This window comes from Staurois parvus, unplaced genomic scaffold (assembly GCF_062004578.1).
Source record: "Staurois parvus isolate SC_StPar_1 unplaced genomic scaffold, SC_StPar_1.0 ptg000732l, whole genome shotgun sequence".
NCBI classification, from domain to species: domain Eukaryota; kingdom Metazoa; phylum Chordata; class Amphibia; order Anura; family Ranidae; genus Staurois; species Staurois parvus.
In genome coordinates, this window is record NW_028318528.1 from 570001 (window position 1) to 590122 (window position 20122).

The 20122-nt window shown below is 46.8% G+C and overlaps 1 protein-coding gene across 2 annotated transcripts in view; it reads right to left on the reverse strand.

Moving 5' to 3' along the window:
* SHFL (shiftless antiviral inhibitor of ribosomal frameshifting) overlaps positions 1-12178 on the reverse strand; it is a 75024-nt gene extending 62846 nt beyond the window's left edge. Inside the window, exon 1 of one of the 2 annotated variants that reach the window (XM_089653977.1) lies at positions 11984-12178. In XM_089653977.1, coding sequence (XP_089510103.1) covers positions 11984-12160 — 177 coding nt within the window. In that variant the 5' untranslated portion in view covers positions 12161-12178. The remainder of the gene's footprint in view (positions 1-11983) is intronic. The other variant, XM_089653978.1, reaches the window with a different exon arrangement.
* Between the last annotated feature and the right edge of the window lie 7944 nt (positions 12179-20122).

The following is a 20122-nucleotide window of genomic DNA, read 5'->3' on the forward strand; positions in this document are numbered from 1 at the left end:
GGCTGCGGTCTGCCCTTCTTTAGAACTTTGCTCTATGCCAGAGAAGACTTGTTTACATCCAGACAAGGACACAGCCAGAGGGAAATCTGCAAAGTCAGCTGGATCGCCCCCCCCCCCTTCTCCTATACACTCATATGGAAGAAAAATATATTTGAAATATATTTTTTAAATATTCTTCCCAAATACATTGACATATATCTGAAATACTACAATTTTGGCCATATTCAATATATTTAAAAATAAATAAAGAGAGAGAGAGAGAGAGATGCCAGTGGCTTTGGCCATGCCCACATGGAAGAAAAATATATTTGAAATACTACAATTTTGGCCATATTCAATATATTTTATTAAATATATATATATATATATATATATATATATATATATATACTGTATGTTGAAATGCGTTTTTATTACAAAATATATGAGAAATATTTTTAAAAATACATTTTCAAATATACTGTATGTTTTAAAAAATAAAAATCTACATTTTTGTAATGCAATTACAAATATATGTAAAAATATATGTTAAAATGACTTTTTTATATGTTAAAAAAAACCTGAAGAATATATTTAAAAAAATGTATATTTTTAAAAATATTTTTCAGATATTTTGTAACATGTAAAAAACGCATTTCAACATGCAGTATATATATATATATATATATACACACACACACACACATATACATACATACACACATACTGCATGTTGAAATGTGTTTATATTACTAAATATATGAAAAAATATTTTTTAAAATATATATATTTTTTAAATATATTCTTCAGATTTTTTTCTAACATATAAAAAAGTCATTTTAACATATATTTTTACATATATTTGTAATTGCATTCCAAAAATGTAGATTTGTATTTTTTAAAACATACAGTATATTTGAAAATGTATTTTTAAAAATATTTTTCATATATTTTGTAATAAAAACGCATTTCAACATACAGTATATATATTTATTGAAATATATTTTGAAATACCGTATTTGCCGGCGTATAAGACGACTTTTTAACCCATTAAAAACTTCTGAAAAGTCGGGGGTCGTCTTATACGCAGGTATACGGCAAGCCGGTGTCAGGGCGGCACTTTTTCGAGGGCCGGCGCGGTGGCGGAAGGGACACTAAGTACAGGGGCGGGCAGGGGGCTGCTGTACCTTACCTGGCTCCGGTCCCACGACGATCTGGTCCAGGCAGCGCGGCTGCTCCTTCTTTTAGTTCGGCCGCTCGATGGTCGCGTGGCCGCTTGGCTCCGCCTCCTCACCGGTGATTGGGCACCAGCACTGGAAAGGCACACAGGCGACCAATCACTGGCGAGGAGGCGGAGCCGAGCGGCCCCGCGAAAATCGAGTGAGGGAGCGGCCAGTAAGTGTGCAGCAGCACCATGCTGTGACACTCTTGGCACTATTCCTCTCCCCCACTGACACGAACGATGAGGCACTGTTCCTCCCCCACTGACACCAACGATGGGGCACTATTCCTCTCCCCCACTGACACTAACGATGGGGCACTGTTCCTCCCCCACTGACAACAAAGATGGGGCACTGTTCCTCCCCCACTGACACCAACGATGGGGCACTATTCCTCTCCCCCACTGACACTAACGATGGGGCACTGTTCCTCCCCCACTGACACCAACGATGGGGCACTATTCCTCTCCCCCACTGACACTAACGATGGGGCACTATTCCTCCCCCACTCACACCAACGATGAGGCACTATCATACTAATGATGGGGCACTATTCCTTCCACTGATACCAACGATGGGGCACTAGTCCTTCCACTGATACCAATGATGGTGCGCTATTCCTCCCACTGACACCAATGATGGGGCACGATTCTTCCCACTGACACCAATGATGGGGCACTATTCCTCCCACTGACTAATGATGGGGCACTATTCCTCCCACTGACACTAATGATGGGACACTATTCCTCCCACTGACACCAATGATGGGGCACGATTCTTCCCACTGACACCAATGATGGGACACTATTCCTCCCACTGACTAATTATGGGGCACTATTCCTCCCACTGACACTAATGATGGGGCACCATCATTGATGTCAGTGGGAGGAATAGTGTCCCATCCTTGGTATCAGTGGAAGGAATAGTGTCCCATCATTGGTATCAGTGGGGAGGAATAGTGCCCCATCATTGGTGTCAGTGGGAGGAATAGTGCCCCATCATTGGTGTCAGTGGATGAAATAGTGCCCCATCATTGGTGTCAGTGGGAGGAGTAGTGCCTCATCATTGGTATCAGTGGAAGGAATAGCACCCCATCATTGGAATACCATACTGAAATAGCATACCATATTGAAATCAAATCTGATGTTTTTTCATTTTTATTTGGTGTGTGTTGGAAGAGGGGTAGTCTTATACGGCGAGTATAGCTCAAACCCTATATTTTAACAGGGAAAGTAGGGGTCGTCTTACACGCCGGCAAATACGGTATATTGAATATGGCCAAAATTGTAGTATTTCAAATATATTTTCTTCCATGTGGGTACAGCCAAAGCCACTGGCATCTCTATAGTGAAACAAGTTGACTAAGGCTACATTCACACCTATGCAGTTTGCGTTTAAACTGTTTCTGCAGTGCTTTTTGCAGTGCGTTTTTGCACATGCATTTTTTTCCGCGTTCTCTTTCCAATTTGTTGCTAGGCAGATTAAAATCCAAAACGCGTCAAAAATGCACTACATTTTCTTTTCAATGCAATGTTTTGCGTTTAAAAAAGTCACTGACCCTTTCCAAAAAACGCACCGGGTGAAAACGTGGAGATGTGAACCTGTTCCATAGGAAATCATGTTAAATGGACTGCTGTGAGTTTCCGCAAAACACAGAGGAAAACACTTAGGTGTGACCCTAGACCTACATATATTGAAAAGCTTCTTTAGCACTTGTTTGCTTCTCTGCCTTTAGTCTGTCCTGTCCATCCTCTGCCTCTCATGCCACCATTAAAAAAAAAAAAGAAAGTCACGGGTGGGCTGTTGTCTTCTTCATTGTCCAGATCTCACACACCTCGGCTCCTCTAAAAAAAAAGTATTTTTATTGAGCAAGATTTCATGAGAACTCCCTGGAAGATATTGGTGATGTAGCCTTTCCAGGGGGCAATTGTGAGACAATGGGGTTGATTTACTAAAACTGGAGAATGCAAAATCTGGTGCAGCTCTGCACAGAAACCAATCAGATGCCAGTTTATTTTTGTCAAAGCTTAATTGAACAAGCTGAAGTGAGAAGCTGATTGGCTACCATGCACAGCTGAAGCAGATTTTGCACGCTCCGGTTTTGGTAACTCCACCCCAATGGCTATGTCACCAGTGCCAGAAAATATCAGGAAGTGCTATTAAGCACTTTGTAAGTAGAAAAAAAATGTTTAACATAGGACTTGTAGATGATTGGAGATCAGCAAACAGAGCTGCATGCACCGGGAATTATAGCTATTGGTTGAAGAATAACTTTTGTAAACTGTGGAACAGCTGAGCCCCATTCAATGAAAAATCTTTAACTAGTCAAGGTTGCAAAGAAGGTGTGAGAAGGCGCAAAAACACTATTACAATATCCCTTCCTGCTCACCCTAGGTTGCTCCCAGTACCTAAAGAGACATGGTCACCTGACCATTCAAGGTACAGGGGCAGTGCCTCCCAATAGTCCATCTCCTCAACTACCAGGGGTTGGCTTGTCAAATTTTTAGGTTGCTCCCAGGACTTAAGGAGACATGATCATCTGGCCATTCAAAGTACAGTGGCAGTGCCTCCTAATAGCTCACCCCCTCAACTACTAGGGGTCAGCTTGTCAAATTTTTAGGTTGCTCCCAGGACTTAAGGAGACATGAAGACGTGGTCATCTGACCATTCAAGGTACAGTGACAGTGCCTCCTAATAGCTCACCTCCTCAACTACCAGGGGTTGGCTTGTCATATCTTTAGGTTGCTCCCAGGACGTAAGGAGACATGAAGACATGGTCATCTGACCGTTCAAGGTACAGTGACAGTGCTTCCTAATAGCCCACCCCCTTAACTATCAGGGGTCAGTTTGTCAAATCTTTAGGTTACTCTAAGGACTTAAGAAGACATGGTCATCTTGCCATTCAAGGTACAGGGGCAGTGCCTCCTAATAGCCCATCTCCTCAACTACCAGGGGTTGGCTTGTCAAATTTTTAGGTTGCTCCCAGGACTTAAGGAAACATGGTCATCCGACCATTCAAAGTACAGTGACAGTGCCTCCTAATAGCTCACCCCCTCAACTACCAGGAGTCAGCTTGTCAAATTCTTAGGTTGTTCACAGGACTTAAAGAGATATGAAGACATGGTCATCTGACCATTCAAGGCACAGTGACAGTTCCTCCTAATAGCCCACCTCCTCAACTACCAGGGGTCAGTTTGTCAAATTTTTAGGTTGCTCTCAGGACTTAAGGAGACATAAAGACATGGTCATCTAACCATTCAAGGTACAATGACAGTGCCTCCTAACAGCCCACTCCTCAACTACCAGGGGTCAGTTTGTCAAATTTTTAGGTTGCTCTCAGGACTTAAGGAGACATGGTCATCTGACCATTCAACGTACAGTGACAGGAGCTGATAGAAAATCTCTCGAACAGAAGACAGATGGCAACAAAAACCAAATATGAAAAAAATGACTTTTGAAGTTACATTTTCAGATGTAATAAGAGGAACAACTGACATTTGAGTGTGAAAAAAGGACTGCTCCTCCATATGAAGGACAGATGGGTGTCTTGAGTGTCTGACATTTCCTTCCCCAGAACTTCTGAGTCATATGGGCAAGACGATCATGATGAAGAATCATACCAAAAACAAAAGTGTCTATCCGAAACTGACAAGTGCCTTCTATGACTGACATTAGAGGAAGCAGAAATGATGTGGCCAGGAAATGTAGATACCTAACAGCAGAAGTGTACATGGCTTGGTTAGAGAACACAGATGAGCAGAGCTGGCCTAGTACAGAACTTACTGAACCAGACGACTGCAGCCTGACCCATGCTAAAGGCCAGCAAAATGCCATCACCACCGGTCTGTATGCATATATTTCTGCACAATGAAACAGATATTTGCTGAAGCCACTGTGTCAGTACATAATACACTTGTTGAATGTTTGGCAACTGTACTCTCAAAAAAGAGTAACTCTGAGGGTTGCATTTATTAAAAAAGAAAAAATTGGCATTAGCTGTTCATCCATCAAAACTGCATGTAAATTCGTTCTGTGCTAAATCGAATATTCTCCAGCTATATTCTCTGCAATTCGAACATGTGAACGTGGGCAATATGGCATTATGGCCTCTAGAGGGTGCCATCATAAAAAATAAATGTGCTCCTCGGCGTCAACTAGTGGCCATAACCTGATATTTTCCTTGTGCACACATTCTGACTGCAGAGGACAAAGAACATTTGATTTTGCTCCTTTGTCGCAGAACAAGTTTACATGCAATTTCTATGGACAAACAGCTATCTGATTTTCCCTCTCTGTAATGGGCCCCTCCCCAATATTACAAGGGTTAAATGCTTGGTTTGGCCTGGGGGGGAGAGGAATGAGGAGTAATACTTCCCTTATTCTTTGTCTAGCAGGGTCCCTCAAGTGGTGTGACTGGTCCCATGAAGGCTTCTCTGTAAGGTGCTCCTGGCCACAGTCGTACTCCTGCCACCTCTGTGTACAATGCAGAGTTAAAACCCTCGTACTGGATGGTACGTCATGACGTCAAGGGCCATCCCACAAGGAATGCAGCCTTCTCTTCCCCCCATAGACATAATGATCATTTATCTCTGCAGTGTAGGAGGGCCCCACTGCAAAGGTTGTTTTCCTTCCAGCCTTCAGATGTGCTTTAACCTTTTACTGTCCATGTAACGCACATGTGCAGGGGGCAAAAGGGTGGGCTTCCACTCCCACACACTGCACATGTGCGTCACTGGCCTCATACATTTATACGGAATTCTGGGTTTCTGTAGCAATGACCAGGAAGCCTGTTGTTGTATCTAACTATTGCATTCATTGTGGGCAAGTCCGCCAATCATCTACAGTACCTGCCAGTCTATGGAAGTTCTTCCTGCTCTGTAGCCACCCTATACATGCCGGGAACTAAGCACCCTCCTTGATCTGTAGGAACTAAGCACCCTCCTTGATCTGTAGGAACTAAGCACCCTCCTTGATCTGTAGGAACTAAGCACCCTCCTTGATCTGTAGGAACTAAGCACTCTCCTTGATCTGTAGGAACTAAGCACCCTCCTTGATCTGTAGGAACTAAGCACCCTCCTTGATCTGTAGGAACTAAGCACCCTCCTTGGTCTGTAGGAACTAAGCACCCTCCTTGATCTGTAGGAACTAAGCACCCTCCTTGATCTGTAGGAACTAAGCACCCTCCTTGATCTGTAGGAACTAAGCACCCTCCTTGATCTGTAGGAACTAAGCACCCTCCTTGATCTGTAGGAACTAAGCACCCTCCTTGATCTGTAGGAACTAAGCACTCTCCTTGATCTGTAGGAACTAAGCACCCTCCTTGATATGTAGGAACTAAGCACCCTCCTTGATCTGTAGGAACTAAGCACCCTCCTTGATCTGTAGGAACTAAGCACCCTCCTTGATCTGTAGGAACTAAGCACCCTCCTTGATCTGTAGGAACTAAGCACCCTCCTTGATCTGTAGGAACTAAGCACCCTCCTTGATCTGTAGGAACTAAGCACCCTCCTTGATCTGTAGGAACTAAGCACTCTCCTTGATCTGTAGGAACTAAGCACCCTCCTTGATCTGTAGGAACTAAGCACCCTCCTTGATCTGTAGGAACTAAGCACCCTCCTTGATCTGTAGGAACTAAGCACTCTCCTTGATCTGTAGGAAGTAAGCACCCTCCTTGATCTGTAGCAACTAAGCAACCTCCTTGATCTGTAGGAACTAAGCACCCTCCTTGATCTGTAGGAACTAAGCAACCTCCTTGATCTGTAGGAACTAAGCACCCTCCTTGATCTGTAGAAACTAAGCACCCTCCTTGATCTGTAGGAACTAAGCAACCTCCTTGATCTGTAGGAACTAAGCACCCTCCTTGATCTGTAGGAACGAAACACCCTCCTTGATCTGTAGGCACCCAACACAACCTGGCACCTAAGCCCCCTTCCTACTCAACAGTCACCCATTACAAACTGGCTCCAAAGCCCCCTTCTTGCTCTGTAGACACCGAATGCAAGTCAGCACCTAAGCCCCCTCCCTGCTCTGTAGACACCCAATGCAAGTCAGCACCTAAGCCCCCTTCCTGCTCCACAGTCACCCTCTACCAGCTGGCTCCAAAGCCCCTTCCTGCTCTGTAGTCACTCTTCCTGCTCTGTAGACACCCAATACAAGTCAGCACCAAAGCAACCTCCCTGCTATGGAGACATTCAATATAAGCTGGCACCTAAGCATCCTTCCTGCTCTGTAGTTACCCTATATAAACTGCCAACTAAGCACCCTCCTTGTTCTGCAGGCACCCAATGCAATCCGGCACCTGAGTGTCCCTCTTACTCTGTAGTCACCCTATACAAGTTGGAACCTAAGCATCCTCCCTGCTCTGTAGGCACTGAATGCAACCTGGCACCTAAGTTCCCTTCCTGTTCTGTAGGCACCGTATACATGTGGCAGCTAAGCACCTTTCTTACTCCATAGTTAACCTTTACAATCCAGCACTCTCCCTATTCTGTAGTCACCCTATACATGCTGGCACCTAAATCCCCTTCCTGCTCTGTAGCCACCCTATACAAGCCGGGAACTAAACACCCTCCTTGTTCTGAAGGCACCCAACACAGTCTGGTACCTAAGCACCCATCCTGCTCCAGTTACCCTATACCAGCTGGCACCTAAGCCCTCTTCCTGCTCCGTAGACACCCAATACAAGTCAGCACGTAAGCACCCTCCCTGCTATGGAGACATTTGATACAAGCTGGCACCTAAGCACCCTTCCTGCCCTGTAGTTACCTTATACACGCTGCCAAAATAGAACCCTCCTTGTTCTGTAGTCACAATATAAGAACTAGTACCTAAGCCCCTTTTCTTTTATGTAGTCACCCTTCCTGCTCTGTAGGCACCCAATACAACCTGGCAACTAAGCACCCTTCCTGCTCTGTGGTTACCCTATACAAGCTGCCAACTAAGCACCCTCCCTGTGTAGGCACCCAATGCAATCTGGCACCCTTCTTACTCCATAGTCACCCTATACAATCCAACAACTAAGCACCCTCCCTGTTCTGTATGCACCCCGATACAAGCTAACACCTAAGCACCCTTCCTGCTCTGTAGCCACCCTACACAAGCCAGTAACTAAGCACCCTCCTTGTTCAGTGGGGACCCAACACAATCTGACACCCAAGCACCCTTCTTATTCTGTAGTCACCCTGTAAAAGCTGGCATCTAAGCACCCTTCCTGCTCCTTGGTCACCCTTATCTGCTTTGTAGACACTCGATACAAGCTGTAAACTAGGCACTCTCCCTGCTATGCAGACATTCGATACAAGCTGGCACCTATGTGCCCTTCTTGTTCCATAGTCAGCCTACACAATCCAGCAACTAAGCACCCTCCCTGTTTTGTATGCACCCAATACAAGCTGACACCTAAGCACCCTTTTTGCTCTGTCGCTACCCTATACAAGCCGGGAACTAAGCACCCTCTTTGTTCTGTAGGCATCCGACACAGTCTGGCACCCAAGCCCCCTTCCTGCTCCGTAGACACCCAATACAAGCTGTCACCTAAGTCCCCATCCTGCTCTGTAGTTACCCTGGACAAGCCGGAACAAAGCACCCTCCTTGTTCTGAAGGTACCCAACACAACCTTGCACCTAAGCACCCTTCCTGCTCTGTGGTTACCCTATACAAGCTGCCAACTAAGCACCCTCCTTGCTCTGTAGGCATCCAATGCAATCTGGCACCTACGTGCCCCTCTTACTCTGTGGTCACCCTATACAGTGTGGTACATAAGCACCCGTCATGCTCTGTAGTCACCCTATAAGAGCTGGCACCTAAGCCCCCTTCCTTCTATGTAGTCACCCTTCCTGCTCTGTAGGCACCATATAGAGTCTGCCACCTATGTGCCCTTCTTCCTCCATAGTCCCCCTATACAATCCGGCACCCAACACAATCTGGCACCTAATCCCCCTTCCTGCGCCATAGTCACCCTTCCTGCTCTGTAGTCACCAGGGATGTTGAATTCATATCGCCCGACGCCTGAAGTTCTGGGCACCTGGCATGTAGTATTTTTAACCCTTAGCCCTGCTGTGGGCAAGCAGCAGGGCTCACCTAGCAGGTGAAAGCATTCGGCACTGCCGCCTGATTTCTTTCACACTGCCCACAGTGGCAGCCTCTGCTTCCCCGCGTGAACCTCCCCCTACCCACTGTCTCCCGGGCATCTGCTTGCCCATCTGCGGGCCCAGGACCAGTTCATTGCCGTTGGCTAGAGAAGAGGGAGAAGCTCTCAGAGCGGACATGTCCACTCCCTTCCCCTTCTTGTCCTGACCCGGAAGTGACATTATGACGTCAGTTCTGGGTCACCGTTGAGAGATTTCCCAGCCATCAAGGCCGGGAAAGAGTGTAATGCAGTGTGATGTGCACTGCATTACATGCAGTGTAGTACAAGGGGAGACATGCAGGGTCTTTTAGACCCCGTATGGCTCAATAAAGAGAACCTGTCACCGAAAATCATCACATAGGGGATGTTATGTTCCCTATGAGATGAAAAAAAAATTATTTTTTTTTAAATTGTAAAAAATTTAAGTTACAGCCAAGCACATAACAACCCTTCAAAAAAAATTTGAGGTCCCCCACCCCCACATATACGCAGAAACAACAAGCACACGCTGGGGCGCCTACGCATGAAAACGTTGATTGCGATACACATGTTACATATTGCCATGCACGTCAGAATGAGAGCGATAATTCTAGCACCAGACCTCCTCCGTATCACTATACTGATGACCTATAAGGGGCTTTAAAAGTGTCGCCTATAGAAAATATAGCGAACTGAAGTTTGTCACCATTTCACGAGCGCATGAAAATTTAAGGTTTGACATGTTGGATATCTGTTTACTCGCTGCAACTTCACCTTTTATATTTTAGCAAAAAATAGGGTAATTCATTTTTGTGCCCTAAAATTAACCTAAGTGTATTTGTTTCTGAAATTGTGCAGTAATATCGCATAAGATAAAAAATTGGAACTGCCACTATTTTATTCTCTATGGTCTCTGCTTTCAGAAATTATATCATGTTGGGGGATTTCATGTAATCTTCAGGCCTAAAATGATTTTTTAACCTTTGCAAAAAACATGAAAATGGCTCTGACAGCAAAAGGGATAAAGGACAAGCCAGACACTCCCCTTTCCTGACAAGCACCCAATCGGTGTTCACTACACTGCAAGGTCTCTCCCCTACTTGCTAGTCCCCGAGTGTGGTGCTGGAGACAGGCAGGGAGGGCAATGTTAAAATTATTACACGTTTAAGTTGCCACAAATCCCCTTTTGTGTTTAGAAGCCCCGACATAAATGCCCCTCCAATTTAAATACGGGTCTGGTTTAGTCCCTGGACAAGTAGACTGGAACACCGATTTAGTCCCTGGACAAGTAGACTGGGACACCGATTTAGTCCCTGGACAAGTAGACTGGGACACCGATTTAGTCCCTGGACAAGTAGACTGGGACACCGATTTAGTCCCTGGACAAGTAGACTGGGACACCGATTTAGTCCCTGGACAAGTAGACTGGGACACCGATTTAGTCCCTGGACAAGTAGTTCTTTCAAAAATTTCAACACCCAACACGTCAGCACCTAAGCACTCTCCCTGCTATGCAGACATGTGATTCAAGATGACATCTAAGTGCCCCTCTTACTCTGTGGTCACCCTATACAGTGTGACACATAAGCACCCTTCTTGCTCTGTAGTCACCCTAAGCACCCTTCCTTCTATGTAGTCACCCTTCCCTGTTCTGTAGGCACCCTATACAAGCCTGCACCTATGTGCCCGTCTTCCTCCATAGTCCCCCTATACAAGCCCCCTCCCTGTTCTGTAGGCACCCAAGCACCCCTCATACTCCATAGTCCCCCTATACAATCCAGCAACTAGCCCCCTCCCTGTTCTGTAGGCACCCTATAGAAGCCTGCACCTATGTGCTATTCTTCCTCCATAGTCCCCCTATACAAGGAACCAAGCCCCTCCTTGTTCTGTAGGCATCATATAGAGTCTGGCACCTAAGCCCCCGTCTTCCTCCATAGTCCCCCCATACAAGCCCCCTCCTTGCTCTGTAGGCACCATATAGAGTCTGGCACCTAAGCCCCAGTCTTCCTCCATAGTCCCCCCATACAAGCCCCTCCTTGTTCTGTAGGCACCATATAGAGTCTGGCACCTAAGCCCCCGTCTTCCTCCATAGTCCCCCTATACAAGCCCCCTCCCTGTTCTGTAGGCACCATATAGAGTCTGGCACCTAAGCCCCCGTCTTCCTCCATAGTCCCCCCATACAAGCCCCCTCCTTGCTCTGTAGGCACCATATAGAGTCTGGCACCTAAGCCCCCGTCTTCCTCCATAGCCCCCCTATACAATCCGGCCCCTCCCCCCCCGCAGTCACAAATTGTGCAATGTCTGTAGTACAATCGTCCATATCAGCAATCACACGGCTGCGATTTGTAGTCCAGGGGCCCCTTGGTGGGATGTCCCCCTTCATGCATGGACATGGTGTTGGGTCAGAGGTCCGATACGAACACATGGCGGGTCCTAACTACACACAGGAGGGGTGTGCGCTGACGCAGCCCAGCACTGTCACCGAGCGCACAGGACGCACCAAAACGCAGGATGTCGCTTCACTTGCCGCAGACTGTGCAGATGTTGCAGAACCACAAATCCCAGCAAGTCCTGATCACCCTGATCTAGCAGGGCAGGCTGGGCCTTGTGGTTCACCAACACCCGCTGGGCTACAATGAGTAACGGAACTCCCCTCCCCCATCCCGGGCACACGCACCTCCAGCTCCTCCGCCAGGTTCCCCTGCATGATGTCGGTGTCCCGGGACCGGTGCTGGCCGCTGATCACCGTCTGTCTGACTGTTCCGGGTCCGCCCGCCAGAGGAGGGCCCGGGGGGGGGGGAGGAGGCGGTGTGTCCGGGGCTGGCCGGCCTGGAATCCTCCTCATCACCACCATGGAGTACAGGAGGCCGGGATCGCCTGTCATCCTCATCCCCGGCTTCACTGTGTACATCTAACAGAACACCGAGCACTGACCACAGGGGGCGCCCTATTAAGTCATTCTGCCATGGCAGCCCTGCCCCCACCTTTAACCTGATACCGCGCAGCAACGCATACGCAAATGCGGCGTCATCGCGCGCTCCAATGCATCCTTATAGCACATGGCAGCGCTCGCTGTTTTTTGAACGCCCGTTTTAATTCATTGCTGTAACACATCACAATAAAACATTGGCGGCCTCATTATCGCAGTGCGCACCAGCGAAACGCGTTGGGGCGGTACAAAGCCAGGCAACAACGCCCCCCAAGCTGGCTGGTGCGACCCGTCCCTTAACCACCTGCCAGCCAGGCCAACTCTGACATTTCTCTCCTACAAAATCTTTTGGGTTTTTTTGCTAGAAAATTACTCAGAACTAGGGGCGGACTGACAACTCATGGGGCCCCTGGGCAATAGGGTATCATGGGGCCCCTGTGTCCTTGCCAAAACTCAAAAAAGCCTATGAAAAAGGTACCAGGGGCATCTCATGGGGCCCCCTACTGACCCCGGGCCCTCGGGCAGTGCCCCAGTTTCCAAATGGTCAGTCCACCCCTGCTCAGAACCCCCCAAACGTATATTATTTATAAGCAGAGGCCCTGGAGAATAAAACGCGGGGTGTTGCAATTTTCTATTTCATGCGGTATTTGCTCGGCAGTTTTTCAAAACTAAATTTTGGGGGGAAAAATACACTTTAATTTTAGTGTCCACAAACACATGATAATGTCCAGCTTGTGGATCAAATATAAAGATGATGTCAGGACAAGTAAATAGATACCAAACATGTCCTGCTCTACACGTGTCCACGCCTGGGGGATGGCAACAAATGATTAATAGGCACCCGGGGGCATGGGGGCTCCGCGATAAATTGCCACTACATCATACTTCATACTTGACAGCGGGGGGGAGTTACACGTAATATATACACTGCTCAAAAAATGAAAGGAACAATTTTTAACCAGAGTAGCGTCAAGTCAATGAAACTCCCGTGATATTGATCTGGTCAGTGAAGTAGCAGAGGGGGTTGTTAATCAGTTTCAGCTGCTTTGGTGTTAATGAAATGAACAACAGGTGCAGTAAATGGGCAACAATGAGATGACCCCCAAAACAGGAATGGTTTTACAGATGGAGGCCGCTAACATTTTTTTCCCTACTCATCTCTTCTGACTGTTTTTCACTAGTTTTGCATTTGGCTAGGGTCAGTGTCACTACTGGTAGCATGAGGCCATACCTGGACCCTACAGAGGTTGCACAGACAGTCCAACTCCTCCAGGTTGGTGCATCAATACGTGCCATTGCCAGTGGTGTTTTTAGGTTTCGTGCTGCCCTTGGCAACACAAAAATCAGACACCCCCCCCAGCAGAGAGAGCCTAACATTGACCAACAACACCCCTGCCCCCCCCCCACCCAAGAGAGCCTTCCACTAATACACATCCCCCCCCCTGGAGAGAAAGTCACTCACCTTCACAACTCTGGAATCCCGGAGAATGAGAGCCGGGCTCTGCATACACCATCAAGCAGTCCACAGCCTCTCTTGACTCCCACCTGGTCCCCATGCCGCAAATGTCCCTATTTCCAGGGGGCGGTGCTGCCGCCCCTGAAAAATGCCACCCTATGCAAATGCCTTGTTTTCCTCGTAAATACACCCCTGGCCATTGCCAGAAGGTTGCTGTGTCTCCCAGCACAGTCTCAAGAGCATGGAGGAGATTCCAGAGGACAGGCAGTTACTCTGGGAGAGCTGGACAGGGCTGTAGAACCCATCAGCAGGACCGATATCTGCTCCTTTGTGCAAGGAGGGACAGGATGGGCACTACCAGAGCCCTACAAAATGACCTCCAGCAGGACACTGGTGTGAATGTCTCTGACCAAACAATCAGAAACAAACCTCAAGAGGGTGGCCTGAGGGCCCGACGTCCTCTTGTGGGCCCTGTGCTCACTGCCTGGTACCATAGAGCTTGATTGGCATTTGCCACTGAACACCAGAATTGGCAGGTCCTCCACTGACACCCTGTGCTTTTCACAGATGAGAGCAGGTTCATCCTGAAGACGTGACAGACGTGAAAGGGTCTGGAGAAGCCGTGGAGAACGTTATGCTGCCTGTAACATGGTTCAGCATGACCGTTTTGGTGGTGGGTCAGTGATGGTCTGGGGAGGCATATCCATGGAGGGACGCACAGACCTCTACAGGCTACACAATGGCACCCTGACTGCCATCAGGTATCGGGATGAAATCCTTGGACCCATTGTCAGACCCTACGCTGGTGCAGAGGGTCCTGGATTCCTCCTGGTGCATGACAATGTCCGGCCTCATGTGGCAAGAGTATGCAGGCAGTTCCTGGAGGATGAAGGAATTGATACCACTGAATGGCCCCCACGCTCACCTGACCTAAATCCAATAGAACACCTCTGGGGTATCATGTTTCGGTCCGTCCGATGCTGCCAGGTTGCACCTCAGACTGTCCAGGAGTTCAGTGATGCCCTGGTCCAGATCTGGGAGGAAATACAACAGAACACCATCCGTTGTCTCATTAGGAGCAACATTATCAGGCATACATACAAGCACGTGGGGGGCCATACAAACTACTGAGGACCACTCCGTTATAACCCGGATAGGTAGTTTCTTTATTTCTCCACCTCCAATCTCCTCCACACTCTAATCCAGGCTGGTCTTCCTATTTCTTATACAAAAATGCAGAAAAAACGCCCATCATAGTGTATCACTTGTATGGATCAACATTTGTTTAAAAGTTAAGTGCACTCACATAAAAAGTGCCTGATGACATCAAGCCGTATTACTGGAAGTTTGCAAGCCGCCATTTTGTGAGTCACCTTAGAACGCCAGATGGGATATTCTGGAAGCTATTCATCTGCAGTGTTCCATTCGGGCACTTCTTATGGGAGTGCATTTACCTTTTAAATAACTTGATTGCTACAACTGATACACTATGATGGGCGTTTTTCTGCAGTTTTGGAGGATATGTTGTATAAAAAATAGGAAGACCAACCTGGATTAGAGTGTGGAGGAGATTGGAGGTGGAGAAATAAACTACCTACCTAAATATCTGTAGGTCAGATCAAGGAGCAGAGACTACATATGTGTGCTGGTGGAGGAGAAACACATAAGGGTGATTTCTAACACGGCAGGAAGATGCATGAATGTTTATAGGATCAGCGTGACCTTGTTAAGAGGAATTTATACATATTCCAAGGACTTTAATTACCGTGAGGGAGTTATATGTTGCAAGATGAACACATTGTTTATGTAATGCACTGTGGTTACTATATGCACTTTATAAGACGTTGTATGGGAATTGATCTATAATTGCACATGTACTCTATTATGAGGATTGCACGTATGTTATAAATTGTAACGCGGTGTACAATACGGCAGTGCTGGTCTATAAAGTAAATCTGTATATGTGGAAACACATTTAGTGTCAGCAGCAGTATTGTATTGGAGGTGGGTTTTGTATAATTGCCCTGAAGTATTTTTGCAGTTTTTAATTTTCAAGTCTTGCCACAGATTCTCAATTGGATTTGGGTCTGGACTTTGACTCGGCCATTCTAACACATGAAGATGCTTTGATCTAAACCATTCCATTGTAGCTTTGGCTGTATGTTTAGGGTCATTGTCTTGCTGGAAGGTGAACCTCCGCCCCAGTCTCAAGTCTTCTTCTAAGATTGCCCTGTATTTGGCTCCATCCATCTCCCATGAACTCTGATCAGCTTCTCTGTCCCTGTTGAAGAAAATCATCCCCACAACATGATGCTGCCACCACCATGTTTCACGGTGGGGATGTTGTCTTTAGGGTGATACGCATTGTTAGTTTTCTGCCACACATAGCGTTTTGCTTTTAGGCCAAAAAGTTCCATTTTGGTCTCATCTGACCAGGTCACCTTCTTCCACGTTTGCTGTGTCCCCCACATGGCTTCTCACAAATTGCAAACAGGACTTTTAATGGTTTTCTTTCAACAATGGCTTTCTTCTTACCATGCTTCCATAAAGGCCAGATTTGTGGAGTGCACGACTAATAGTTGTCCTGTGGACAGATTCTCCCACCTGAACTGTGGATCTCTGCAGACCCTCCAGAGTTCCAATGGGCCTCTTGGCTGCTTCTCTGATGAATGCTCTCCTTGCCCGGCCTGTCAGTTTAGGTGGACGGCCATGTCTTGGTAGGTTTGCAGTTGTGCCATACTCTTTCCATTTTCAGATGATGGATTGAACAGTGCTCCGTGAGATGTTCAAAGGTTGGGAACTAACCCTGCTTTAAATTTTTCCCCACATTTATCCCTGACCTGTCTGGTGTGTTCTTTGGCCTTCATGATGCTCTTTGTTCACTAATGTTCTCTAACCCTCTGGTTCACATCTCTGCGGCCATGTGGGCCACGTTTTGCACGGTCACGAGAGCCCATTCATTTGAATGGACTCCTGTGCCCGGGACACGCAGGGAAAGAAGTCCCTGCACTTCTTTGGAAAACGCAGCCCTACAGGAACCTCGGTTCCCAATATGGTTACGTTTTCCAGTGCGGGCGGCATGCCATTAGAAGTAATGGCATCCGCCCGCGGGTCTGCAATTCTCTGTGCGGGTGGTGCTGCTGCATGGATTTTCATGTGGCTCTGCACCCACACAGATGTCATCCTAGGGTTACAAACCTCTGAGGGCTTCGCAGAACAGCTGTATTTATACTGAGATTATATCACACACAGGTGGATTCTATTTACTAATTAGTTGACTTCTGAAGGCAATTGGTTCCACTAGATTTTAGTTAGGGGTATCAGAGGAAAGGGGGCTGAATACAAATGCATGCCACACTTTTCAGATATTTATTTGTGAAACAAACTTTGAAAACCATTGATCATTTTCCTTCCACTTCACAATTATGTGTCACTTTGTGTTGGTCTAGCACATAAAATCCTAATAAAATAAATTTACCTTTTTGGTTGTAACATAACAAAATGTGGAAAATTTCAAGGGGTATGAATACTTTTTCAAGGCACAGTATATATATTTATTTATATATATATATATATATATATATATATATATATATATATATATATATATATATATATTGTGGGGTTAGCTCAGGTGGGGGATCTCCTTCCCTGGGACAAAGGTAGACCGCACAGCAGGCTTTCGTCAAAATCTGACTGGATGTCAGTTTTATTAAAAAGGTTTGCAAGAAATATCAAAATAAACAAAACATCAAAATAAACCCTTGCCATCCAGGCACTAACTAAACAGCAGATGATTCCTCTCTCAGAGGTGAAGGGCTTCTCCCTGTCACCAAAACAAAGTAACAGCAAACCTTTTCTTGCAGGTATAGTCCATACACACAGCTCTCTCAGAACACCTCTCTGAGTCCCAGGCCACGAGCAACTCCTTGCTCCAGCCCTGCCTTATTTATACCACCTGTTGGTGGTCATCAGTGGAGCCCAAACTCTGGTCCGGACCCACCTGCTTAACTGTGGCCCCGAAAACCCGGAGTGGACTCCACCTAAACGGTCAGGTATGAGCATATGCGAGGTGACACATAGCGTCCCTCTATCACCTCGCCGTTCATCCTGTCACATATCCCCCCCCCTCTGCTCAAGCCCCTACGGCTGAGCAACTGTCCCAACCAGACAATGGACCCGGGAGAGGGCATCTACATTACTTTGCAGTTTCCCCGCTCTGTGTTCCACTGTGAATTTGAACACTTGTAGCGCGAGAAACCACCTTGTCACTCGACTGTTTTTCTCCTTATTATCACACATCCATTTGAGCGGGGCATGATCAGTAACCAACTTGAACGGTCTTCCTAACAGGTAATATTTCAGGGCCTCCAAGGCCCATTTGATAGCCAAACATTCCTTCTCCACAATGGCATAGTTTCTCTCATGTTTGTTGAGCTTTCTACTTAGGAAGACCACAGGGTGCTCCTCCCCATCTCTGATTTGGGACAGTACCGCACCTAGTCCCACGTCAGAGGCATCAGTCTGTACCACAAACTCTGTTGTGAAATCTGGAGTCACAAGCACAGGTTGAGCACAGAGAGCTTGTTTCAGCCTTTGAAATGTGGTCTCCGCCTCAGGATTCCACTTAATCATGACTGACCCCCTACCTTTTGTCAGATCTGTCAGTGCGGCTGCAATGGTGGCAAAATTGGGGATAAACCGCCTGTAGTACCCCGTGATTCCAAGAAATGCCCGGACTTGTTTTTTATTTACAGGTTGGGGCCACTTTTGAATTGCCTCAATTTTATTGATCTGAGGCCTAATGAGACCTCAACCAATGATGTAGCCAAGATATTTGGCCTCCTCTAAGCCAATGGCACACTTTCTGGGGTTGGCGGTAAGACCTGCTTCCCGCAGCGAATCTACGACCGCTTGCAAGCGGGACAAATGAGACTCCCAGTCTGGACTGTGGATGACGACATCGTCCAAATAGGCAGCTGCATATTGGCGATGTGGTCTCAACGTCTTGTCCATCATCCTTTGGAATGATGCAGGAGCCCCATGCAAACCAAACGGCATCCGCTTATACTGAAAGGACCCCTCGGGGGTGGAGAATGCCGTCTTTTCTTTTGCAGCTTCCGTTAAAGGAATCTGCCAATAGCCTTTGGTCAGATCTAAGGTAGTTATGTACCGAGCCGTTCCCAACCTGTCAATGAGCTCATCCACCCGAGGCATCGGGTATGCATCAAACTTAGACACACTGTTCAGTTTCCTGAAATCATTACAGAAACGAATGGTTCCATCTGGTTTTGGGACCAACACTATGGGACTCGACCACTCACTGTGAGATTCCTCAATCACTCCCAACTCTAACATGTCCTTTATTTCCTTTGCCACCGCTTCCCGCCTGGCCTCAGGTATTCTATAGGGCTTTACATTTATACGGACCCCGGGCTGGGTAACTATGTCATGCTGTATGACCGTCGTCAGTCCAGGTAGGGGGGAGAAGAAATCTCCATTTTTCCTCACAAACTCCTTAACATCATTTTGTTGGGCTACTGACAAGGTTTCCGTTATCGGTACCTGAGGGGCCACGGGAACCACGTCCTTTTGGGGGCTTGGTACTGCCAACAAACTTTCCCTGTCTTTCCAAGGTTTTAAGAGATTAACATGATAGATTTGTTCGGGTTTCCTTTTTCCTGGCTGGTAAACTTTATAATTTACTTCCCCCACTTTCTCCCTAATTTCAAAGGGACCTTGCCACTTTGCGAGGAATTTACTTTCCACGGTGGGGACTAGCACCAGCACTCTATCCCCAGGGTTGAAGGTACGGATCCTGGCACCCCGGTTATAAACCCTTCTCTGGACCTCCTGGGCTTGCTCCATGTGTTCCCGAACGAGTGGCATGACAGCTGCGATTCTATCCTGCATCTGTGAGATATGCGCGATGACACTTCTATAGGGCGTGGACTCTGTCTCCCAGGTTTCTTTTGCAACATCTAGCAATCCCCTGGGATGTCTACCATACAGTAATTCAAAAGGCGAATATCCTGTAGATGCCTGAGATACTTCTCGTATAGCAAACATGAGATATGGTAGCAAAAAATCCCAATTTCTCCCATCTTTGTCCACCACCTTTTTTAACATATTCTTAAGGGTCTTGTTAAACCTTTCCACAAGCCCATCGGTTTGGGGGTGGTAGACCGAGGTACGGAGATGGGAGATTTTGAACAATTTGCATAACTCTTTCATAATTCTAGACATAAATGGCGTGCCCTGATTGGTTAATATCTCCTTTGGAATACCTACACGACTAAACACCCGAACAAGCTCTTTGGCGATATTTTTAGCGGAGGTATTACGCAAGGGGATGGCTTCAGGATACCGGGTGGCATAGTCAAGTATAACCAGTATGTGCTGATGGCCCCGGGCAGACTTTACTACTGGAC